The sequence below is a fragment of the Agelaius tricolor genome, unplaced genomic scaffold (genome assembly GCF_023055355.1).
Source record: "Agelaius tricolor isolate 1412-34295 unplaced genomic scaffold, bAgeTri1.0.p SCAF_5, whole genome shotgun sequence".
NCBI classification, from domain to species: domain Eukaryota; kingdom Metazoa; phylum Chordata; class Aves; order Passeriformes; family Icteridae; genus Agelaius; species Agelaius tricolor.
The window spans coordinates 9,928,793-9,954,734 of NW_027269265.1; the positions used below are offsets into that span (position 1 = coordinate 9,928,793).

At 50.0% G+C, this 25,942-nt stretch overlaps 1 protein-coding gene across 4 annotated transcripts in view; it reads right to left on the reverse strand.

Moving 5' to 3' along the window:
* Positions 1-13,958, reverse strand: part of KIF26A (kinesin family member 26A) — a 96,965-nt gene extending 83,007 nt beyond the window's left edge. For 3 of the 4 annotated variants that reach the window (XM_071426326.1, XM_071426325.1, XM_071426324.1), the window contains exons 1-2: positions 13,385-13,804; positions 10,849-11,094 (exon numbers count right to left, since the gene is read on the reverse strand). In XM_071426326.1, the coding sequence (XP_071282427.1) occupies positions 10,849-11,094; positions 13,385-13,519 (381 nt within the window). In that variant the 5' untranslated portion in view covers positions 13,520-13,804. Of the gene's footprint in view, positions 1-10,848; positions 11,095-13,384; positions 13,805-13,831 lie in introns of those variants that run through there. The other variant, XM_071426327.1, reaches the window with a different exon arrangement.
* Positions 13,959-25,942: the final 11,984 nt, after the last annotated feature.

Sequence of the window (25,942 nt, forward strand, 5' to 3'; positions counted from 1 at the left end):
CAGTCTGGCTTCCTCTGCAATTCACCCATCTAAATCAACTGGAACTGCACAGAGCAAACAGGCTTCATTTTCCACCTGTTAACACAGGTTATTGATTCCACTGTCAATAAAAGAACCACGATGCAAACTGCTATGAAATGAAAATCCAGTGTCGCACGCGACCGGAGACAGAAGTAGGGAGATGTACATTCAGGATGATGTATTGCTGGAAATACTCTTCCCTAAAACAAGCTATGGCTCCCCAAAGGGTTGTTACCAAAGACATGACTACTTCCCAGTGCCAAGCTGCCCTCAGGAAGCCAGTAAGACTCAGCCAGGGTGTTGCTCCTCATGACCAACTGAGCAAATGCTGAGCACAAACTCCACCTTCCACACAAAAACCAGAGAAACCCATTCACAGCCTGTGTTTCACAACATGTCAGCATGAGAAACTCTCTCCAGCACACAAATTATTCTTCTAATCATTTAGCTCTTTGTGGATGTCTCAGATTTTAAACTTGAATAACAAGCACTTCAGCAGAGGTCAGTCAAGCAGCAGTAGGGCTGCACGAGGTGGAAGGTTTAAAGCATCTCATGTATACAAGAGCACAAGTATGAAATTCAGAAAGGGCCCCCAGGGATCCCAATGCAAGACATGAAGATGTAATTAAAAACCATAAATCCATCAAACAAAAAATATGTAAACTTAATGTATTAACTCATATATTTTTCTTCCTTGAACACATTTGTCTTATTCTACACTCATTTGGAGCCTACAAATAAAAAATTAAAAGTATCAGAAGAAATATTTTTTAATATGTAAAAAGCGAGTATCAATAATAAATGCTTTTTACTTTATTCTTACAGGTAATTGCTGAAAGAAGCTCTCTCAGCAGTCTGCTCAGATTCTGTGCATATTATGAATTATTTCAGCTGTATCTCCTCTTTACAAAATCCACAAAAGGATGGTATCTTACACTGTTTCCATGCCACTTAATCATCCACACAAAATTACCCTTGTGAGAGCTTGTTGGAGGAATGTCAAATGTATTTGCCTGCCTTTGCAACAAAATCTTCAGAGAAAGACAAATAGTTCACAGCTTGCAGTTACACAAGTTACACTAACACCTGAACATTTTAACTGCACATTCTGGGTTCAACTTTGAATTTCAAGCTACAGGCAAAATAGCTTTAGGTCAAATCCTGCCCCATGTTTGGCCCACAGCACAGTTTTCAAGATATCTTACAAAAGCTCTGCAGTGCCTGTAGATCATACTAGGTCTAAGGAACATCTTCTAGAAAGGGTATTTGGGACAAACCAGCCCTTCCATCTTCTGCTCACTGACCAGAGAAGCAGCACCAAGTATTGCCCAGAAATGACAGTGGCAAAGACATTTGTCCCTCACCTCCATCCTTCAAAGGCCAAATTTTGTAGAGCAAATTTGTCTCCTGTATTTAATGAGTTTCCTTGGAACCAGGTTTCCCAGGGCAGCACTATGGGAACACCATGGGTGACCAAAAGGAGCAGAGTGATTGAAACAAGGATGGCCACATTTCCTGATCATACAAGCCACGTGTTCAAGTTCCTGACAACTGTAGAGACTGTCACATTACAGAGTCTCTGGAGACAGCTCCTGCTGCCCTGTTTTGGGGTGGGAATTGGACATGTGCCACCAGGCTGGCAGAGTGCCATTGATCTCAACCACTTCAGCAGTGTCGCCTCCTCCAAAACACTCAGCAGCACTCTGCTGAGGGCCATGTGATGTACCCTGGGCATAGACACCATTCCTGAACTCCTCAGGAGCCACATAAAAGCCATGCAAAAGCAACAGGCAACCCCTAAAACAAAATTTTTACTTGATAAAGCCATATGCAAGCTGTAGGAAACTGCTCTAGTCTGGGACCTAGGAGAAAAGCAGCAATGCCAAAAGGAGTAAATACATGCTACAACATACAATACAGTGAGAACAACATAAGGCAATAAAACCAGAATACAATACAAACTGAGTAGATTTAACATCCCAAATGAGTTCAAACACAAAGCCAAACGCTGCCTGCTTACAGTACAAGCAGCACTGATCAATTTATACACACAGACAGCAACACAAACTGTATTGTAACAAATTATGTGTTGCAATAAAACAGGAAACACATTTAAACATAACCTTTTGAATGCTGTGAGAACCAGGACTAATGCTTCTCTTTCACCTTTCATGCTGAAAGCCAACTCAATGCCCAGCCTAGCCAGAAGTATTTCAGTTTTGCACAGAAGGCCTCCCATCCCATTCACCCAGCATTCTAAAATCCCTCAGCAACATCAGGGGGAAGATTTGCTAAGAGCAAAATGAAAATTTATCATCTTCCCACAGGTGTCCAGTGTTCCAGTCAATCCTGCCCAGGTATTGATGTTTGGTAAGAGCAGCCCAGCCCCAGCCAAAACTCTGAGCAGCTTGCAAGCTCCAGGAATGCTGACCAAGGACAAATTGTAAGACTTGACTCAAAGAAGGAGGTTGTACTCACCTAAGCTTCTTTTTGTGAGCAAGAGCTGAGACTTATCTGATTCACTATACAGCACTCAAACCCTTGGTGATAAAACAAGCACACAACAATGGCATTATGCTGCCTAAAATAGGTGGATATATTTATACTAAACATTTTTTGTCCAACATGAGAATGAACATCTGCCAGCTATGTCTTAAAGGCTCAAGCAGCTTCAAAGCAAAGTCAGTCCAAAGAGCTATATGCCAAAGATGTACATTCCCTTTAGCCTATCCTAGAGAAGAATACATTGCTCCTGCAAAGTGACATATTCCCACCATATTCCAAATGAGAGCAATAATAATTTGAAACTTTGCTCTTAAGTTCCTCTATAAAATTTAGGGGTTTTTTCCATTTAAAAGTAAAACATTTTTAAGGAAAAACTAATAATTAATACACCTTGGCATAAACTTCAACAGCAGTAGGAGGGACTGAAGCCGCTGAGAGCCCCCAGTTTACAAGGCCACATCACATTTCCACAAGGCAGCTTTCCAGTTCCATCACAGGGAGGCATCATGCAGAAAAAAACTTTTTAGGTACTATCAGCACAGCTCTTACCCCTGCTCCCTGAGCTGATCTGACTCCTGCTCCTTACTGAAGCTCCACTTCAACTGAACACACACCACAGACCTTCAGTCTCCTTCCACAGCCTCACCACTCCCCTCCTGGTGAACTAGCAGATTTCAGAACTACCTGTTACTGCCTTTACAGTTTACCTGAAGTCCCCAGATTTTTTAGCTCTTTCTGCTGTTGCAGTGACCCCAATTCCAGAAACCCTTCCCTGACACCTGACCTCAAAGTTCAGTTGGAAGCCACAGAGTCCACTATTTTCTGTGTCCCTGTGCTCTATATTCTTATTATGTACATTACAGGAGCAGTCAGCTCTACTAACAGCAGTTGATGATACTTAATGCCATACAAGCAAGAGAGAGTCCCCACCACAAAAAAAAAGTTTTTACTGCAAATGAACAAAAGATGGAAGCTTTTTCTCTTTACTGAGCAAAGGAGAAATAAAACTGCTTGCTCAAATTCACAAACTCAGTGGCAGATCCAGGGATTAATTCAGATTTTGCATCCCTGCAGTGGGACAATTCCTGTTAACAGAGGCAGCAGCAGGTATGATTCTCCTTGAAATAAGGCCCAAGTTTTCTCCCATAAGCCACTATAGAAAATTAGTAGACACTTGTAAAAGAAGCCAGGCAGGTCCCAGTCACAAGCACAGCCAGCAATAGACAAGATTTCCACTTCCCAATGATGCCTTCCCCTTGGGGATGGACTGGACACGTAAATACAAAATAACTATTCCAATGCTGCAGGTTTGCGGCCAGAGGACAAGGAGGCAAATCCAGACAAGTTAAATTCCACTGATTTCCAGTAAATAATAAAGAGCAGATACAGTACTTCCAACTGGACAGCTGCCTGTACTCAGTGTGACCAATATCCAAATATATCTAGTTCCTGAAGGCAATCCAATGCTGAGAAAGGAAACAGCATTGGCATGGAAAAATATTCCATAAGACATGCAGATGCTTTCAGAGAGGTTCTCCTTGTCTAAGCAAGGTAAAGCAAAATCTCTGCTCACTTTTCATGACAAAACGTTCATCTGCCACCTGAAAACCCAGGGACTAACTGGCTGTTCCCTACATGAGCATCTTCACTGTGGCAAGGACAACTCAGGCCCAAAGGGTGCACCTATTTTGGGGTACCTGAGCAGCAGGAGACACATGCAGCAGCTGTGAACATTGTGGGTAATCCTGGTCATGGAGGGGGAAAAAAAAAGAAAGAAAATCCTGGTGGTTTCAGTCATCCCCACTCCTATACCCTGCAGTGCCAGGTCCACAGCAGCAGCCACTATCAGCTGCTGTGAGCCAGGGATGAGGAGGAGGATGACTACTGCCTCCAACAACCTCATTGTTAACAAGTCAGAGGTTGGGATCACTGTAGGTGGAAACTCTTGGCAAAAACAATAAAGCAGCTACTACATATTTCAACAGGTTCAAAGTAACCTCAGATGTTAGCAGCAGATGCTCTTTTCCACCCCCTGGGATTTTGAAATGGTTTATGTATTTCCTCCCTTTCCCCTAATAGGGCAGGGTGCTGAAGGAATTAGCCAGAGAGAGAGCCAGAGAAACACTAATTACCCTCAGCTCCCCGGGAGACCACAGCACCTTCAGCTAATTGTGCAATCCCCACTCCCCCACTTCACATCCCCCAGAGAGAAGAAGGTCTCTTGCCTCCAGCATCCAGACTGCAAGATAATCCCTCTCACCTGTATTTTAAAAGGGCATGCTTGAAAATCCTAAGTGTCTAAAGCAAACTGATTGCAATTGGTTTCCTCAGCCTGCGCTGTCAGACGGGAGCGCCTGCGCCCAGCCAGAGAGGGAACTGCTCATGTCAACACATCTGACACAGGGCTGTCACTAACCCTGTTATTAGACTGCACACCTACCTGAAATCCACATCTGAGCTCATTGCCTCGAGCACTCCACGGCCAAGTCTCTGCAAGAGTCTCTCGCACAAAATTAAATATTAAATGTGCATCTTAAAAAAATGCCCCATAGTTTCATATTTATTAGCTAAGACATCGCTTTTCCACTTCCACATTTTTGAGATGTTAAATATAGAACATTTTAAGGCGCATTTAGTGCTCGTGAAGAGCCATGAAAAGTGGATTCCTCTAGAGAGCAATCTTTAAAAGACAGCTCTCCCACTCAATTCCCCTTATCCATACCAACCCAGGTGCAGAGAGACCTCCTCATGAAAATAAAAGAGCCCCTAAGTAACAGAGGACCCCAAACTTAGCCAAGACTCAGCTGTGTCACCATTGTGACTCCCAAACTGCAGGCAGTAAGGGCTACCCCAGTAGTAAGGGTTGACACACTAACAGAAAACAATGGGCACAGGCAGGAAAGCTCAGCAGGGAAAGCTCCTAAAAGCTTAGACCAATTCCACATGCACCTCAAGTGTTGCAAGAAGCCCCCATATGCTCTGAATCCTTGTTCTGTCAGGGAAGCACAACCCTGCAGGCAAGCACTGAGGACACAGAGCCCTCTCCCAGGGTCTTCACATGCAGCACAGGCTCCTGGAGCAGCCAACATTGCACAGCGAGGAGCAGCCAGGGATCACATGAGCTCTCCTTGCCTCAATTCCTGCTGGTAGCAGGCCATCAGAGTGGCCATGGTGGAATTACAAAGCATCCCTGACACACATCAAGACTACAGCCCTCAATCCCATGCCTGTCCTCTCAGCCTGGTTTTCCAAAGCACTAAGAACTACTGCACAGTCCTTCTTTCCATCCTTCTTACTTACAGCCTTTCTTAACAGCTTTTGAACCTGTCAAATGATCTAAAGTTGAGGTAGAAGGCTCAGAACAAGTTCCTACAACTTCCACAAACTATGAGAGAAATTGAGCAGTATCCATGTGTTATTGGTAGCTTGGCAGAAGCCAGATGTCCAAGCACCAGCTTACTGCCAACCAAAGAGTGTGTGCAGCTACAGAGAAGATGCTGCCTCTTATGGAGTCAGCTGGGACAAGGAGGGAACAGCTGGGATTAATGCAGAAGGATGGGGAGAACAAATACAGTCAACATCATCCTACCACACCCTCCTTTCCTATTCTGCTGCTGGTGGGAACAGGGGGGAGTTATTTAGCACACAGGAGAAACCCATAACAAAAGCCTGCCCATCCCAAAACTCTGTTCTTCATCTCCCCTTCGGGTGAGGCAATCAGCAGCACACACAGGTGTGCCACCAAGAGACCATCACTTTGACAGAAGGAGTGATGGGAGTTGAGTCCAGCAGCCTGCCTGCCATTTGCACACATCCATGCAAACAGCATGTCTAAAGCCACTGCCATCTTCCCTTTTTTCCAAGAACCCCAGCTCTTGGAAAAGCTCTTCCTCCAACTCTGGCTGGTGTAACACTGAGCCCTGACATGGATACAGCAGGCTAGGACTTGCTTAGCTCCCTCCAATGATTCATGGTTCATCAGCAACAAAGGCACAACCTGTCCTGGTCACTGAGGCTCCCTGCACACCAGAGCTGGCAGATCCTTTGTACCCAACTGCATTTACCTGGGCAGCTGGGAATACAGGACTTTTGAGGTATTGAGGAACAAAAAATTGCCAATTCCACCAGCAATAGAGCCACAAATAGAGCCACACTCTCTCTTCTTTGTCCTTCAGGCCCTTGGAAGCTGTTCACTGGTGTGCCCCACATAACACACAGTGTAGATAATGCAGTGGGGGTAAAAATTTAAAACAAAACAGAACAGGGAAGAAAAGAAGCTCCTAAAAACTAAGACAGCAAGAACTTCCTGAACTCAAGCTATAACACAAAATTAATGTTTCTGCCCTGTTTAATGTTGCCTCTAGAAGCACCTGCCTGCCCTAGCAGTAGGTACAGCATAAACTGCTCAGACTGGGGGTGGGGGTGGATGGGGACAAGTGAAATGTGGTGTCTGAATCCCTGGGCTGGGAGAAACATGATCAAAGCCAACCCCTTTCAAAGTGAACTTCTGCTGGTCTTGGCCTCCTTTCAATACCAATAAAAAATTATTCCAATACAGTATACCTGTGCACAAGCATTACTTTTCTACAACCAAAATATTTACACCAGTATAAATCCCTTCTGTAGGTGTAGTTGCATCCATTTGTGTATTCCTAACACCAGGAGAGCTTTTTTCCTCTGCTCATAAGGGATTAGCTAAAACCATTTTACAGTAGCTGTATATCCTTAAGGCTATTGCCTGTGCCAGAGGCACACAGAGTTTACCTCCAGAAATGCAGCTACAGGAGCACATCTCTCATACTGAACAGTTCCTGCCTCTCCACTTCCTTGTGGAGACACACACCTCAGTCTGACATACACCTCTGCAGAAATGACAGCATGTCTGGCTTTTACCTAACAGGGGCAATCACACAAATTGATTAATTAGCATTTGTGAAACACAACTGAAGAATTTAGGTGCTAAGAAATATTATTACTAATTTAATTTACATCCCATTCAGCCCTCAGTGTCTCCCTGAAACTGCCAACAATGATGCCAATTAGTGGTAATTGTGGTTTGTGACAAGGCTATTTGCCAACTGGGAGTGAAACACAGACCACCAACTCATTTCCCATGGATTGTCCCACAGCTGCCAACAGCAACAACTTCCAGGCACAGCAACCTGCTCTCCACTCCAGCCAGAACTCTGGCAGTAGGAGATGCTGTATCCCATTACCAAGTCTCCAAGGACAGAGCCTGCAAAACTTTCAATTAGGGATAAACCAAGACACCTTGATTTTCCCTCCTACATTAGTTCAGTACATGACCCAGTAACTGATGCCAACACTGCAATACCAAAATGTTAATCTGGGATAATTTCAAATTAAACTTCACTTGGCCCCATCCACACTTAATGAAAATCACATTTTGATTCACACACAGGCCTCACTGTGGTAGAAAGCTGTAAAGGCAGCAGCAGTAAACTGAAGGGAATTGAGAGTGTAGGACGCAGTAAATCTTTTGCTTGGGAGACTGTTTCAAGAGTTTTAACATAAGCAAAGAGGTGTATCTTTTTATCAGCTGTCCACAGAGATGTGGAGGACTTTGAAGAGACACAAACAACTAACAGTATTCTGTAATCAATGCACATCATCTGAGCACTGAAACTCTAAATTATTTATTTATTTTAAATACGTCTAATTGAAAGGATAGCAACACAAACTGTATGAATCATAGCCCTCTCAAGTAATTAGATTTGTTATCCCTGCAGACTGCAAACAGTACCTTGGTTTTCTATTCTAATGTGAATTCAATCCCTTGTCAGCTGCCCCACGCATGAGAATACACCTCCACTCTTTCATCAGGAAAGATATCAACAGCAGGAAACTAGCCCTTCTTTCATCTCTGAGGCACCCACCCACCTTTCCAAAGGGTTTTCAACCAGGTGTGGAAGCCTTTCTGAATCTGTGCTGAAAGATCTCCTAATTATTACGGCAAAGGAGGCAAATCCTTTGAGAACAGCACGCTCCAAGCAGTAGCCTTCTGCTGTTTACTCATCCACTAGTTGCTTAGTTTGACAGTGCATGAGAAGAGCCTGTAGGAAACTTTGGGACTTGCATTGTATGGGCATGAAACTCTTACAGAGAGGAGCTGCTTTTTCAGATGTCTTGTTGTATAATTAAACAAGAAGGGGGAGGGGGGGATCGAGCAAGCTGCCTTTTTGGCACAAACATTACACAGTGCTCACCCTGCCAGCATATTGCATCAGATTCCCACTGCAAGGCCAATTCACAGCAGCTGAGTAGCCGAACCCCTGCCTATTATCTCCCCCTAAGCTACTTCACACTCACAAGGCAGTAAGGACAACTGTTTATTGCATCTTCCTTCCTGAGGAGCTGCTCACCACACCAGCATTAGAGGCAATCTGAGCTCCCAATTAGGCTCCAGGTCTCACAAGTGCCAGAGAATGCAGTTTTTTTAAGAGATTTCAACCACCAAGCCTTACTGCATGCTGCACAGTGAGTAAACTCCAGGTATCTGTAACTGTGCTCAGGTCTGCTGACACTGTGATGATTCCTATTTTATTACGTTCCTGGGCATGCTTTGAAACCCTGCAGAAAAGGAGGATTCATTTAGCCATCATCAAGTGCTTATCAAGGAAGTCCCCTGAGACCTGCAGGAAGGAGACCACACAAACAGGCCTTTGCTCACAGCTCTCCTCACCTGAACACCTGGCTGAGGCCCCTCACTCTCCTACACTGGGAATTTTTTTTTCCCATGGCAGAGATCCGCTCACAGATAGGACCCAATTCTTTATGGCAGAGGCCCACCCCAAGACAGGAACAGGGGTTTCTGTGCCCCTCACTGAAACGACCTATCTCAGGCACTTCACAAGGGAAATTCAACTTCTTTCCACCATCTGCAGCAATCCAGAAAACAAAAGGTCCAACAGTCCTGAATCCAATGAGATAAGATATGTGACCTTTTACACCACAGAAATAAGAGCCTACTCCTATAGACCAGCAAGCCAAAAGAGAGACTCCTGTCGATTTCAAAAGGCTTTGGATCTGGCCTGAAAATGCAAACCTCACTGTACATTTGGACACTGCTCCACAATGCACTTCCAAACAAAACTATATTTAGATTCAATGGGAATTCTGTAGATCATACAGGAACTCTTTGAATGAAAACGAAGGTCAGTAGGGTTTGGCTTCCTCTTCAGACCCTCCCCCCCCATTCTTGCAAACATCCAGATAAGCATTGTTTAGAAAACAATACATTACTTCCAAATGTTATCAAAACCCCAACACAGGTTTTGTGTGTCCTGAAACAGAATCTCAGGGCTTTCTGTTGCATTTTGCCCTATCAGCTAATTCTCAGGATCTCTTCAGATGTCTGTATCAAGACTGTCTGTTTTCACCTTTCAAAATCTTTGGTCTGCCTGCTCTGACAAAGGAAAAGCAACAAGGGTAATAAAGGCCTTTGATAGAAACAAAAAAAACAAACACAGAAAGGAAAAACCGTGCAGACAATTACAATGCATGCTAATAAAGCTGTACCTGTGTAAGAGGGAAACTCTTGGCATCCTCATGCACTTTCTCCATTCCCTACCAGGTATTAGGTGCCACCGTGCAGCACAAACTGGAGGAAAATGACACAGCCAGTGCTTGCCCGGGGGACATTAAGGACAGGAGTAAGCCCATCAGCCAGGCAGGCACTTTCAGGCACCCAGAGGGCAAAAGCACAGCCCACTCAAAAATCATCCATCCCACTCAAAGTTTGCTCCAGCGCCACAGACACAACTGTTTGATTCTCAGCTGCACTTTGTGGGCTTCTCGGAAGGAGGAGCTGAACGCCTGCCACCGGCAGCTTCTCTTACTAAGGATGGAGCCAAATCCCAGCCGCAACAGCGAGCCGGCATCCCCGGGGCGGTGTCAGCAGGGCTGGGCTGCCCCGGGTCCTGCGGACCGACACGGGGAGCGCCCCCGGCACCCGGCTCTGGGTGCGAACCGAACGGCACCTGCACAGCCGCCTCTTCCCGAAAGAAGAGCCTCCTCTTCCCAAAGTCCCTATTTCATTTTTCACTGTTCCTGGTGGCTGTAGCAGCGGGTGACCGTCCAGCCGCACAGTTTCGCTTTTTGATAAAAAGTCCGGGACGGAAAATCCTTGAACTTTTGAAGAACCCTCCCGGGTTGGAAATCTCCGGCTTTGCCGTCACGCTCCCCTCCCAAATCCTTTGGGGATGTACCTGTGACCCCGTGCGGGCCGGGGCCTGGCTCCAGCAGCCCCCCGCCCTCTCCCCCCGGCCCCCCGGCGGTGCTGGGCGCTGCACCGGCACTTACCGGCGGGGCGTTGGGCGGGCAGCCGCCGGCAGCCAGCCGGGCCGCCTGCCTCCTCAGCTCGGCCAGCTGCGCCTGGCAGCTCCGGCACCAGCCCCCGGCCGCCGCCCGCTCCAGCGGCCGCGGCTCGGCCCCCGCGGCGGCTCCCGCTCCCTCGGGCGGCGGGCGGCTGGCGCAGCGCTCCTCCTCGGCGGCGGCCGGCGGCCTCTTCCGCGGGGAGAGCTCCCGCACCCCGCTCCCCTCCGCCACCTGCGGAGACAGCACAGCTCAGCAACGCGGGAGGACGCGGAGGCAACGCTGCTCCCACCCTCCTCGTCAGGAAAAAAAAAAAAAAAAAAAAACAGTGGAGGTTTAAAAAAAAAAAAAAAAAGGGAGAAACTAAGGAAAAGCTCAACCGCGGGGAGGAGATGAGTGTGAGTGAGTGTTGTAGGAACTTACCCCCGGCTCCCGGGGATCAGGTCCCAGAGCCTTCCTGCCGGCGGCCGCGATCATGGTAGCGGGGGATGCTCTCCTGCCCCGCTCCGTTAGTGCGGGCGGCGCGGGGCCCGGCGGCGCGGCCGGCCCGGGGCGCCCATCGCGGGGCGGGGGTCAGCGGTGCCAACAGTGATCGCGCCGGGTCCCCGCCGCCCGGGCTGCCGCGCTAGGTGATGTTGCCTCCCATATTGAGACGGGAACGAAGTTTGGGATGGGAGAGGGAGGAGTGAGCTCCCCACGGCGGCACGGGGAAGGACCCAGAGCACGGGAGCACGCCGGCAAAAAAAGCTGGAAAAGTGCTCTGAGGGCAGGGGAGGAGGGACTGGGCTGGGCTGGGCTGGGCTGGGCGGGGTGGGGTAAGCGGGGCGGGGGAGCCTCGGCCGGAGCGGGCTGGGGTTCGGGTTTAGGTTTGGGGTAGCGGCGGGGGAAGAAAGATGCCATTTCATAGTGACCCTACGGGACAGTGCCAAAATCAGTGTGACTTAAGTCGTTGCTTCCTTCACACTCTAAGACCCAAGTTCCTCGGGAGTCGGGAAAAAAGGGCTGGGCGCGGGGTGCGGTCCCGCCGCAGGGCGCGGAGTCAGAGGAGCGGCGCTGGGGCTGCGGATCAGCTGCCAGCGGGGCTCAGGGGTCCGGCCGGGTCCGCTCTCCTCGCTCCGCCCCGCGGCTCCGCTCTCCTGCGCGGGCTGGGATGCGGTGCCCCCGCTCCGCGGGCAGATGCGCGGTGCCGCGGGGCACGGGCCCCCCGCGGCCGAGTCTCCCGCCGCTCGGCGGGCGCGACGGGATGCTCCTACACGCGAAAATTGACCTGACAGATGGAGAAATTAACGTTCGCAGCTAATTGTCTACTTAGCTGCCGCTCCGGCTCGTATATTTAGCACTTTTCTCCTTTTTTTAGTTTTCCCCCCCGAGAGCCGAGTGCGCGCCGCTCTCTGTCAGGGGCCGGGCCCGGGCTCGGCGCCGCCGCCGTCCCTGTGACCAGAGCGCCCCCTGCCGGCGCCGCGGTCCCGCCGGGACGGAGCGGCCCGAGCTGAGCCCGAGCCCGCGGGGCCGCGCCGGGTGACGGCCGCCGCTTCCCCGGGGATGCCAACGCGGCTCCTGGGCCCCTTCCCCGCCACCGCGCGAGTGGGTGCTGGTGGCGCGTGGGGTGGGGTCTGTGGTGAAGTGGGCATCGCCGAGCACAAAGAGTGGAGAAACACGTACATAGGGGGGGAAAAAATAATCCCGCCCCAGGAGGCATCTTTCCGCCGCCGCTTAAACTTTTCTGGCTTCTCCCGGCAGGCGTGTGAAGCGCCCCACCGGCCCCACCCCTAAGGGTGCATGCCCTGGGGCCGTGGGCGACAAGCACAGCCCCGCACCGCGGGCAGAGAGAGCCCCCTGCACTGTGATCGCTGCCCCCGCCCGCCCGGACCGCCCCCCGGCAGCCCGGAAAAGTTGGGGTGCGGGAGTAAAGCGGAGACACGGGGGACACGGGCTGGTGCCCGGGGGGCTGCCGTGTGCCCCTCTTGGGGCTGGCGGGGACCCGGGGCTGGCACAGACACACGCACCAGGGCGCCGCGCCCCAGCTCCCTTCTCCCGCCTGCTCGGGGTAATGCTGCTGCTCTCCGGGAAGTTGCTCCGAAATTTCCTGTGCCCAAACAACGTCTGCAAAACCCTCCCGCGGCTCCAAGGCTCGGGTTGGACGGGGCGGGGGGTAAAGGGGTGGGCTCCCCGGCCGACGCTGGGCTGAGCCGCGCTACGGGGCTGAGCAATTTCCTTTTCTTAGTAAGTACAAAACCCTCCCAGAAATAGCGGGACGCGGTGCCACCACTCGCCATCTGAAACCGGGGTCACATAAGGTGCCGCGGTCCCCACGGGGAAGCCCAGGAGGGGTCCGGCAGCGCGGTTCCCCCGCGCCCCTCCGCGCCGCTCCGCGGAGCCGCCAGGACTGTTCGTGGTGCTGAAACCTGCCCGACACCGCCGCCCGCAACTTCGCACCGCCAAGTTTGACACCCCCTTCCCGTGAGCCGGCTCTCGACCCCCTCCCGGGCCCCAGCTGCCCCGGACCGCGGCAAGATGCCCTTACCCTGGCTTTCCTCCGCAGGAGGTGGCTGGTGAAGCCGAAGATGATCTCCGAGTCCAAGCACAAGGCTCCTATCTCCAAGAGGCTGGGATTTTTCCTCGTGGCGTTGGAGGCATCGGGCGATTTTTGAAAAGCCATAGTTTGGGGTTTGAAATATTCCTGCTCCCTGAGCGGAGGCGATGTATTTGTATACACACACGCACACAGAGGGAAAGAAAAAAAAAAAAAAAGGATAAAATAGCAAACACCTCCCACCCCTTAAAAAAAAAAAAAAAAAAAAAAAAGAAAAAAAAAAGCCAGGCGCGGGTGAGTTACTCCGTCATCTGCCAGGATGCGCCGCCGGGGTGCGGTAGCCGGTAGCCAGCAGCCGGGCAGACCCGGCACTCTCCCTGCCGCTCTGCTGCTCTCCGCCGCTCTCCTTCCTCCCGTTTTATCCCCCTCTCAGCGCACCTTGCCTGACGAGCGAGCGCGGGCGCGGAGCCCTCAGCGCCCCGCAGGCGCCGGGGCCGCGGCCGCCGCTGCGCGGGGTGCGCGGGGTGCGCGGGGCCGGCAGCGCGCTGCTCCCCCGCCGCCGGCCATCAGCTCGCCCAGCGAGGGGGCTCCCACCGCCCGCTGGCCAGGAACCCGCGCTGCGAGCCTCCTGCCTCCCCCCATCCACTGCTGGGTGGGTTTAGTGGCTGGGTTGGTGGGTTGTTTTTTCCCTCCTCCTTCTCCTCCTCCTCCTCCGGGGTGAGCGCAAGGAGGGAAAAGCTGCCAGTGAAAGTCAGTTTAGGAGGGAAGAGAGACACGCACAAAAATAAAGGAAAAAACTAAGGGAAGGTAAAAAAGGAAAGCCTGAGGGAGCAGAGTAAAGCACTTTGCGGAAGGGACGCGGTCTTTCCTCCAAAAAGCTTCCCCCTCTTTTCTCCCCACCGCCTAATTGTATTTGCGGTGGGTGCGGACGGCAGGAGGGAGCGAGCTCCTCCTCATCGAGGGGCCGAACACAGGTGCCCGAAGGCTGCTCCCGGATCGGGCAGCCCTCCCTGCAGGCCGCCTCTCCCAGCCTGGGGGCCGGGCAGGGCTCGGGGGTCCCCGCCGAGGCGCGGCCCATCCCGGCGGGCGGGCGGGGTGGATGGATGGAAGCGGGGAGGGGGCTCCGGGCAAAGCGCTAATCCCTTCCCGCGTACTTTCCCGCTAAACAAATAATCCCCCCCTGACAAAAGCATTATCCCGCTTCATATGGCCTGCAGTGAAAGGGAGGTGAATAATCCATTTATCCCGGCTCCGCGCCGCCCGCCCCGCCCGGACACCGGCTGCTGCTGCGCGGGGGCGGGGGGCAGCCGGGCCCGGCTCCCACCGCGACTCCGGCCGGGGCAGGGCTGAGCTCCTGCCCCGCAACCTGGCCCCGGCCGGAGCCCCGCACGGCGGGAGGGAGCTACGGGACGTGGCGGCTGCTGGGGAGCGGGGGGGGAAGGAGGAAAGGAGGGATAGAAATTAAGAAAGGGAAGGGGAATTGAGGGAAGGGAGGAGGGGGAGAGGGAGGGAGAATGAGGAAATAGAGGAGAGAAGAGACAAAAGAGAGAAGTCTTAAGTCTCTATGGCCATGAAAGGACACCGTAGTTTATTCTGAATTTGCTCAGTTGTCTGTTCTGGGCTTCCCAGCTCATGATGATTCTGTGTGTTAGATGAAGAAAGTGGGTTAATGGGTGTCTCTGTAGGATGGAGGTGTACAGATGTAACAGGCAGGCACTAAAGCAGTGCTAGGAGGGAGAAAGGAGGGTGGGGGTGGTGAGATGCTTACAGGAAAGGTGCAAGGATTTGTTTGACTCCTCACTGCATTCCTTCCTGATATCCAGCTATCAGACCAGACTCATGCCAATGTGTTAGCTGGTCCCTGAATCCATCTGGGAATGGTGTCTGCAGGGACTCAATCCCTGGGCCACCTGGCCCAGACTCATCCTCTCACCCCCTGTCTCAGCCTCCTGTCTTGCTGTGCAGCACTATGCACTCAGTCTTCCACCCCCTCCCCTGCATAAGTGGAAGGTTTCATATTGCCAAGGGAGTAGGAATAAGTGGGTGCAGAGCAGTCCAAGAGGAAAAACCATTCAAGCAAAATGGTGGTATGGACATCAACAGTCCAGGTAAAAAGTGTCCCCACCCAGGCACTCAGTGCAGGTGTTCAGCATGAGGTAGAACAGTGCCCATCACCAGAACCATGAAATGTCATTTTCCAGTCACTGGAGTCTTTCCCACCTTGGCTTGGGAACATTCAACAGCAGAGAAAAACTCAGGTCAGGAAGGCTTGTTGCCTGCTCTGGTGAAGGCCTGAGGCAACTGTCTCCATCCTCCATGTTTTCAGACCAACCAAATTTAAGCACTCACACCATGCTCAAAGGCAGCTCAGGCCTTCCCTGTCCTCATGCCACCTACAGCCCACCATGACTTCCTTCCCCAACACAGTTTATCCCTCTTCCCTGATTCTTGGCAAAGTTCCTAGGAAGGTCTGGGTCTAAAATATGCCCTGAATGTCAGGCACTGAGGGTCCCTGTGCAACCCCAACCTCTCCCCTAATCCTGGAGAGTCTCCCTTTAATCACCCCTATTAAAGCAAATATCTGCCCACCTCACTGCCCTCAGGTGTCTTGCCGATAAACAAGCTGAAGGGAAAGTTATTACCTTTTATTCATGGTGTCTAAACTAAAGTAAAACATCAACAGGGTGACTGTACATAATAATATACTAGATAAAGTCCATTTTTCTTGGGCCCTCTGAAAGCGATCCCTGAGCATTAAAACGGGTCTCTTAATAAATATCTTATCTCCCTGCCACAGAGCCCTGGCTGCAGATAACCAGACAGCCATTACTGTACCTCTGAAATAACCCCATTTCCATCAGGGCCACTTCAAACAGGCTTCTCTTTAAAGACCCCCTCCTTTTCCCCCAGGGGAGGTGGGAAAAGGCTTGAACCTCCCTGGGTGGGGAATTTCATCCAAGTCCCCAAGCACAGTGCGGGGTTACTGCATTGCAATGCATTCCCTTCCACAAATAACCATGGAGCAAGGCATTCTGCCTGTTAGCCACGAGCCTAAATCCATCCGCCTTGTGCGCTGCTTTGGGGTGAGCAGTGCTGGGCTCCCACAGTTCTGCTCCCCTGGGCCTGCTCTGCAAGCAGAGAGAAAGCTGGGCAGGAGAGGAGGGATGTGGCAGGCAGCTCCCATCTCTAGGGAAACTGCCTTCCCAGTGTGTGCATCCCAGGCTGCAAGGTGATGCTGTACAGGTTGCACTGGAGCCCTTTATTAATACACCATACAGGTGATAGTGGATTTATTAAGTATATTGCTGTGATTTCACATTTAATTTACTAAGAATACAATGGTTTGGGCTAGAGGACCCAAGGGAAATCTAGGCAAGAGTGAGCAAAAATCCATGAAATTCAATGTAGCACACTAATCATGGAGGCATTATAGTATTAATTGCTATAATGATATACTTCTAATCCTATCTTACACTGCACCACATAATTTCATTGGGTAAGAGAGGAAAGGAATTAAATTTAGTTCAATACAGGCAAGCGTGTAACTTAATAGAGTAGTTTGACTCCAGCACACTCTGGGGTTTAGGGCTGATGTCACATAACATGGTCAGCAGCAGGGGAGAAGGATGGCACAAGACTTTTGACACCCTCACTGAAATCTGGAAGCAATATGGAAAAATGTTAGAGATCTGCTTTTTGAGAGGCAACCTGGCCATATAAAGGATAATTAGAATTCCTTGCAAAGATGATTTATCATGTCTATCATTGTGCTTGAAAAGGCTAGGTCACCCATGAATGCTGATGAAATTTCAAAGATCTACTCCCCAAGGACTTTCTGCATCTGCTGCCCTCTGAGATGGGGAAATAGCCCAGGGCAAGCTTCTCATTAATACAGCAGGAAAATATGAGCATTTTGTCCAACATAACATTTTTCTTCAGTATTATACCTGACACGATCAGACCTTTAAATAACGTGGTAATAGGGCTCACTTTAAAGTTCATGTACTTGATGTTGTGCCCCCCCCTTCCCGTTCTCCCCTCCCTCCCCGGGTTTCAGCCGGGTAGTACCTCTCTCTAGCAAGCCAGCGTTCTGACCCGAAACACACTTTCTCCCGTAACAAATATTGTATGAGGTGGGCGGAGGTGGTAAAAGTACCTTTTGATCTTGTTTGTATAATATGCAAGAGGACATCAAAGCGAGGGAAGAGGAGGAGGGAGAGAAAGGAAAGCAGAGCAGGAATAACCCTAGTCAGTGTAACACCAAATAGCTCATGAATAGCTAAATAAAACATAATTAGGAAAACACGATAAATGAGTGGTTCTTTAAAGAGAGCGATGGCGAAGCGGGCTGGGACGGTGGCCAGGGGAGGCGGGCACAGCCCGATTCAAAGCCGGCCCCGAGGCAAACCAAGCGGGAATTTGGAGGGGGCAGCAGGACCCCTCGGGGACCCCCTTCCCCTCCGCCCCGGAGGCGGCTTTCCCTGGCCCCGTCCGTCTCGGGGATCCCGGGGGGCAGCCGGGGGCTCCGGGGGTGTCCGGACCCGCTCCCTGCGGCTAAAGAGGAGCTGTTTCCCCGCGGGGCGCTGCAGGTTTCGGGGCGTTCCCGACGCTCTCCACCGCGGGCGGCCCGGGGGGGGCCCTGGGAGCCGCGGGGGCGCCCGTTTGTTTTGGGTTGGTTTGTTTGTTTGCTGTGTGGCCTCCCCTTTATGTTGATCAGGCCGGCTCTGGGTTTAATTGATCCGCGGGACGGGCAGCCGAGACCATCAAGGGAAACTTCAGCCCTTGCAGACTGCGGAGAAAATAACGATGGTATCGGTGAAACCGGCGTGAGAGGCAGACACAGCCCCCCGCCTTCCCCCGCGAGTGTTCACAGCCCGGAGGAGCTGGGGATGCTCGGCTTAAGCTGCAGGGCTGGACCGACTGCCTGGGACACCCCTGGGGCCCGGGGGGAGGGTGGTTGGAGAAGCCCCCGGCCCTCCCCCGGTCACCAGCTAGGAGGATGCCAGCACCAGCTGCGGGGTGACTCTGCAATGGCTCAGCACTGACTCCGCAGGCGGGAGATGCCTGCAGAAGGGGCGGGGGAACACACGGAGAGGAGTGGCTGAATTCACGCCCAGAGACAGATTTCCTCTCTGTTCCCGAGGTCAGTCGGGCTAGCCAACTCCGTCTCTGCCTGTTTGGGTGCCTCTTTCTGGAGCTCTGCCCATCTGCTCATCACTGCTCAACAGTGCTTCTCACCACACCTGTTGTCCTGCAGGGCCCAGCCCAGCCTACAGAACCCCTTTTCAGTTCCCACCACAGTAAGGGGCTCCCTGCCACGCCAAGACCATGTCCCACCTGCACTTAGGGCAATGCAGGCCTCAACATGGGTCTCACAAGTCTGGAGCAAAGCAGGGGCTTTAGTAAGCCCCAGGTGGTGACCTGCATCATAGGCTGGGTAAAACAGCTTGGTGCAAGGGCTCTCCTGTCCCTGCCTGGGCTCAGAGCTCATCTCAGGTCTGCTCTGTCTTGCTCTCTTGCCTCTTCGTGACCCTGCTCTCCGACGGGAGATGGAAAACCCTCCTGGTAAACAACTGGTGAAGGTCAGGGGAAGGAAAGCCTGACACTACTTAATGAAAGACAGTTACAGACAATCTTTTGCTCAGTTGTCCGTGTCTGGGAGGCGTGGGGATCTCTGTGTTCAAGCTTTTTAATTTCCATTCTAATTTGCAAGTCATAAAGAGAGACAGTATGCCGTCCATGGTCTCGCATTTAATTTCTTGTCACCCTAATCATGCCAGTTTAACCCTCACTTGCTTGCCTACGTGTTTGTTATGCTCAGCCCCATCTCCTCTGTGCAACAGCCGCCCCAGGCACATTAGTAGTGTCCTGCTTGCATGGTAGATTTGGGGTTCTAATACTATTCCAATGATTCCTGCCCAGATGCCACAGCCCGTAGGAAGAGTGGAAAACAAAGAAACAAAAAAAAAAAAAAAAAAAAAAAAAAAACAAACAAAAAAAAAACCACCAAAAAAAACCCCAAAACGAAAAATCCCAAAGCCCACAACTGCCTCCTTTTCAATGTTTGGTTGGGTGGTTTTTAAAGGGGAGGGTAGGAGTGAGGATTACTTTTTCCGTGCTCTGCCTGCCACTTTAGAACGCCTTTCCCCCCGGTGCGGGACACGCTCAAGGGGAGTCCGCGGCACGGCCGTGCAGTACAGGGGGGTGACACAAAGGCTGCTCCCCTTCCCGTGCTGCCGGCAGGGACGGGAAGCCCGCGGCGTCTCCCGGGGCTGGAGCGGGGTTCAGCACCCTGGAGAGCGGCCCCGCTCCGGCCCTGCGCGGCGGCCGCTCCCCCTGCGGGGGAGCAGAGGAGATGCGAGCAGCACTGCGCCTCAGCGAGGGACAGATGCCAAAGAGAAAAGAGGTTTTGACAGCAGCTGGGCTCTGTGGCTCAGTGTCCTGGCGGCTTTGGCAGAGGGATCGCGGGGCTGCGAGGGCTTGGTGGTGAGGGAAGGTCCCGCAGAAGTGGAGCTCAGAGGATTGTTCTGCTCCGCCCCGGGACAGGTTTGTGTTACCTGCACCAACAGCGAGAGAAGCAAGGAAAATCACCTGTTCCTTCAACAAGGGAGCAGCCCCGCGCTGCCCAGCTCCAGGGTGTACGGGCTAACTCGGCTTTGCTGCAGGGGTGTGAACTGGCATTGACCAAGTGTCCTCCTCTTCCTCCTCCTCACATTAGCAGAGTGACTCCGGATGGCCGGGAGCCTCTCCCGTGGGGCTGTGAGAATCCTGGGGAGCAAATGGGAACTAGGGAAGGCTTCATGCAGCGGGGAGGGCAAAGAAAAAGGGAACAAACCAGCGCTGACTTCTGGCCTTAATCAAAGAGTTCCCCGTCTCCCCAGTAGGGTGCACAGAGGCATTCCCAGGGACAGTTTGCTTTGTGCCAAAGACTCTCTTTAAAAGCAAGCATCTACACAACCATATTTCCATCAAAGGTAAAATAGCATCACAACAAACATGAGAATATCCAAGGAGCTGCAGCAGAAAGATTCAGATTTGCTGGCCATGCATAGTCTGGAAGTGAAGCTTCCTCTTCTCCCTTATTCTCTCCTACACAATGAAGATTATATCCCAAGCAACAAAGTCAAAAAATGTGCTACAGAGAGCTCGGTGTGGCCTCACCTTGTATCTCTTCTCAGGTCACATTAGTGGAGCTTACTTACTGGAGAGATTGCTGATTTTATTTCCTACACCACATCAAGTCTTGAGTGCATTTTTCTAACAGCCCCAACCAAAACCAAGCACATTATTAATCCTTTAACCAAGCAGAGAGACTCAATTTCCCAAAAAGAATTTTAAAATATATTTATTTGAAAAGAGAAAATTGTGTCTCTCAGCCAAAAAGAGGCTGGTTTGCCAGTGAGAGGCACAGAACAGGGCAGGTGATTATATTTCATCAGCCGAGTGGCTCCTCAGAGCAGATACCACTTGCTGCAACAGACAGGACCTTTTTGATTGAAAGACAGTCATTACTATGATATTATTTGAAAAATCTCTTCGCCAGGATTTTTCTCCTGGAAATATGAGAAGCTTCAGCTTCTCCTTGTTTTGTTATTTTGGAATGTGATTTGGAAAATTGTTTATTTAGTATGTGAATTGTTTTTCATTAATAGCCAATCACAGCCAGCTGTGTCGTACTCTCTGAGTCAGTCACAGATTTTTATTATTTATTTTTGTCTAACTTTCTGATGTATTTTTTCTTTCTTTAGTATAATTTTAGTATATAATTTCATAATAAAATAAAATATAAAATATATCATATATCATATAAAATCAGCCTTCTGAGAACATTAAGTCAAATTCTCATCTCCCACCTCGTCCTGAGGACCCATCAACACCACAGACAGTGGCAATCTTGAGAACTACACCGAAGGCACTGGATTCCCAAACCCAGGGAAAGATACATGCCAGCGCTATCCATCCGTCCATCCCTCTGTCCGTCCGTCCGTCCCCCCGCGGCCGCTGCGGGGCGCTCCCGGCAGGTGGCGCTGCCCCGCCAGGAACCGGCCGGGCCGCGCTGAACGGGGCGCGGGCGCTCGGGGCTCCGGGACACGGCACGAGGGACACCGGGAATGCCGGCATGGCACTGCGGGAACGCAGCCGTCAGCCCTGAGCGTTACAAAAGGTCCTCACACACAAAAAGCTCATTTCACAGAATCACAGAACGGTTTGGGTTGGAAGCGGCCACCAGAGGCCATCTGGTCCAACCTCCCTGATCAGGCAGGGTTCCTTGGAGCAAGTTCGTCCACATTGTGTCCAGACAGCTTTTGAGTATTTCCTGTGAGGGGGATTCCACAACCTTTCTCAGAAGCCTGCTCCAGTGCTCAGTCACTTGCACAGTAAGGAAGTTATTCCTCAAGTTCAGGTTGCAGTTGCATTGAACTGCAGTTCAATGCAGTTCCTGCATTCCAGTTTCATCCTATGGCTCAGCGGTACCAAGAAGAGCCTGGCTACATCCTCTTGGTACCCTCCCTTCAGATACTTACATACATTGGTGATGTCCCTTCTCAGTCATTCCTTCTTGAAGCTAAACAAGCCCAGCTCCCTCAGCCTTTTCTCATAACACAGATGCTCCAGTCCTTTAAACGTTGCCATTGCCCTCCATTGGATTCTCTCCAGGAACTCCATGGCTCCCCCGTACTGAGGAACCCAGAACTGAACACAGCAGCATATTCTGTGCCACTGATCACAATCCTCTGAGACCTGCCATTTAGCCAGTTCTCAATCCACAATGGCACAATAAATAAACAGCAGATCATCAATAGTTCTTTCCCTCACCACCTCACCACACCCCATCCTGCGTGAAGGTGCTTTGCAAAGGGAGTTTAAAAATCAAGTGGCTAGATTAATTAATTAATCAATTAATTGATTTATCTTCAGAAAAAACACCTTCTTTTTCTAGTTATTAATCTTTGGCACTGAATTTTTGGTCTTTTCTCTGTCCTAGGATAGAAAGGGTGAAGACCTGAATCACTGTCAGGGTGCTGACAGCCTGAGAAAGAAAAGGAGAATCGATGCAGTTTTCTGTGAAACAAGGCAGAAAGGGGTGTGAGAGAATCAGTCTTGCACATGGAAAACATTGCTGGAGAGCCTATGACACAAAAAGCGATGACAGGTTCTTGCAAAATATGACAGTTAAACTACAAATGGTTCCCTAAACTGGAAAAGCACTCCCTCTGTACCATTCTGACCCAGACATTTTCAGGCTACAAATACTCTACTGGCACATGAGGCTCCTATGGCCTTACCAATGTATCTCTGGGCCATCTGAGCCAGGAGTCAGCATAGTTGGGGGAAATGAAGAGCAGGACCAGCTACAGCCACTGGCAAAGCAAGAAGTTGTCTAGAGCAGCAGGCAACCAGACATGGCCAAATGACCACGAGCTCCAGTGCCTCTATTCCCTTTGCCAACGCTCCAGCAAACCAGGCCAGAAGGTAAGGACCCTGCTGTGGAAGAAGAGAAGACCTCTTTGGTCCTCATACAGGCACATTTCCACCACAACTGTAGGGACACCAAGCCAGAATGGCCTCCCCAGTATTTTTCTTTCCTATTGCAGAAGACACCTGGCCAATATCCTTATTTATAGGACAACGTGTCAAATTTTCGTTCTTTTTTCCTGCATAGCAAAGAAGCTTTCAGCCAGCTCTGCTAAACACATCGAGACAAAACAGTCCATCACATAACAAATGCAAATTGATCATTCAAACAAAGGAAAAGTTTGTTTCCAGTGGGGAAGGACAGAATTCAGACACATCTCCAAAAGACTAAAACAATAACTGGGAGAGGCCATCTCCCTGGTTCACTGATTCTGCTAACTAAACTATAACTGGGTCTAACCTGGAAAATCTAGCAAGAGATTTGAGCAACAAAGGTTACCTTCTCCTCTGATGATCCTTCTGGCAGGTGGGAGTGGAAGAAGAGGTTAGAGTGGAATGGGATTTGGGGAATGCAGTCACAGGAAGAAGAGGCATGAAGATGAAAGGAGACAAGAGGGAAAGGAGAAAGAAACAGAAAGCAAGCAAAGATGAAGTGCAAAAAGTTAGCATTGCCACACAGAGGAAGATGCCTCACTGGGGGAGAGAGATAAATCTTTGTTGGAAAAGACCCCAAAATAAATGAATACCTAAGACACTTTCTTTTCTACCCCTTTGCTAACAGATTCATCCTAAATCCTATACCATGGCATCCATCCCCTTCTTGCCTTTCTTTCACCTCTCTTATCAAGCACAAGCTGAATGCAGCACAATAAACACATTGCCTGACTGTTTCCTGGGCCAGCACCTCCCCACACCAATCCTGCAGTGATGCCCATCCACCCACTGCCAGGCCACCATTTATCTGCTCCACAAACAGCAAGAGCTTTCGGCTGCTCTGGCAACACAGCAGCTCTCCTGGCCCCACAATAACCTATTATTTTCAGCTCTCTAATAGATCTTGCTCAATTTCCAGTACACAGTCAGGAACAACCCCAGTTTACACAAGGGTGCACATACTCTCCCAGACTGCCAACCATTCGGGAGTCATTCACACCTATCGGGATGGTCACAACAGTGAAGTCTTTAGTTATACTGCTTATTTACCTTGGCAAAGGTGATGATAGTTTCCATTTTATCAACATCAGGGACCCAAAAGTCACGATTGAAAGCACTCAAATGAAAGATCTCAGGCATCCAGATTAGAGCCTACAGCACTGGGACTTCAATGGTTCCATCTTCTCTCCAGCTTATACAAATAGGGTGACACAACACATGCTACCACCAAATGGCCCTTTGCTACTTCCTTTTTTTAACTAACAACCCACATATGAGTAGGAGAGGCAGAGGAGTGGATGGTTTGCCATTACAATTAATTAGGTCAGCTCATAATCTGGGGTTTTTTTCCTTAACTGCCTCAGTTATATGGCTGCTGGCACAGCTGAATGTGGCAAAGCAGCTACAGGGACACAGGGCTCACAGGTGTCTCCTCCTGTCTCTGAGTGAACTTCTGTCCCAGGACAGAGCAGCTGCTACCAGCAGCAAAGGGTATCTCTTGCACAATGCTCAGCCACACTGAAAAATCAGCTCTTAAAGGAAGATGGGCAGCAACTTATTATTATTATTATCATTACATGTAGAAAGTTTCTCAAGAGACATTATATAAAAAGCTGACTATAATATTTTTGCTCTTTCTGGAACTTGTGGTACATGGAAGATTATCTCAGTAGAAAGCCACCTGAAGCCAGATTAGTTCTCTCTTTCTGGCAAAAAAATACACTTTTATGTAAACACATTCTGGATTCTATTGATCAATAAACAATAAGTAATGATACTAAATAACTTCATGGAGCCATGTCCACAGACTGTGTGATAGAAACACTGTTCACTGATCACTATTGCATCACTAAATAGCATCTAAAGTCACAGTTGTATGGTTCAGACGGACTCCAGCCCAGATGTGATCAGTATTGGACAGCCCATGAATACTGGAAATGCCTGTGTTCCTGGATGCTGACATCAGCTCCTGGAGGCTGAAAGATGCAGTATCTTCCATGTTGACTTTCTAGACCACTTAAAATTAAGTCTAAATACTAATTTGGGAGCTTAGTTTAGTCTTTGGGTCTGGAAAGGCAGAGGCTGGCCTCTCCTGGAATATTAGGTCCTTAATACACAGTCTGCACAAACATTAAAATCCAGTGCTTGTCTTCAAAGTAGTGTGGTCACTCTGTTTTTTTCTTTAAACCCTCATTACCAAATGGAATGCATAAGAAGAGCCAGGAAAAATATGTTTGTATTTACTAGGGAAAGAAAAATAGAGGGAAGACGTGAACAACATTATTATATGTGATGAATCTCCTGTTTATTTTAGAGAGTCTGGAAATTGCCTCATTTTTTCAATTGGACCACATGTCCTTGTTGAAGATGTGTTCCACCCTAAACCATAAATATTCCAAGGGCATCCTATTAGCAGTGTTATGAAAGAGAAGGAACTAGATTGTCCCAATGGAAAGCATTCACACTGCCTCCTGACATGCATTTGATGTAAGCAGGTCTTCTACACTCTGTCCATAGCGAAGGAGATTCTGTCCAGGAGCCTTCCTACAAGCCCTGTGTCCTCCCTTTGGAGATGCCTGGGAAGATAAGCCTCTCACACATGCCATCTAAAACTGGTGTCATGTGACTATCCTCTTCTGGCCTCACAAATTTCAAGTCTATGAAAAAAATAAAACACTATTCTTTAATTTGACATGAGCACAAAACAGCCTTTTATGACTGTGCATCTGAATCTGGTTAAAGGGAGCCTGGGGTGCTTTGACCTTTAGTCTTGGCACTGTGCTACTCAGGTACAAAGCCAAAAGTGATCCCAAAGAAACCTGCACAGCTCTGCTGAGTCCACACCAAGCTGTGTGAATGTGGCAGAGCAGAGTATGGCCTGATGAGGCAAGATTACATACAGGCTGCAGTGAGAGGGGAAGCATCAAACTGAAATAAAAATCCTGTCTGACCTCCTCTTAATTCTAAATCACCTTTTAG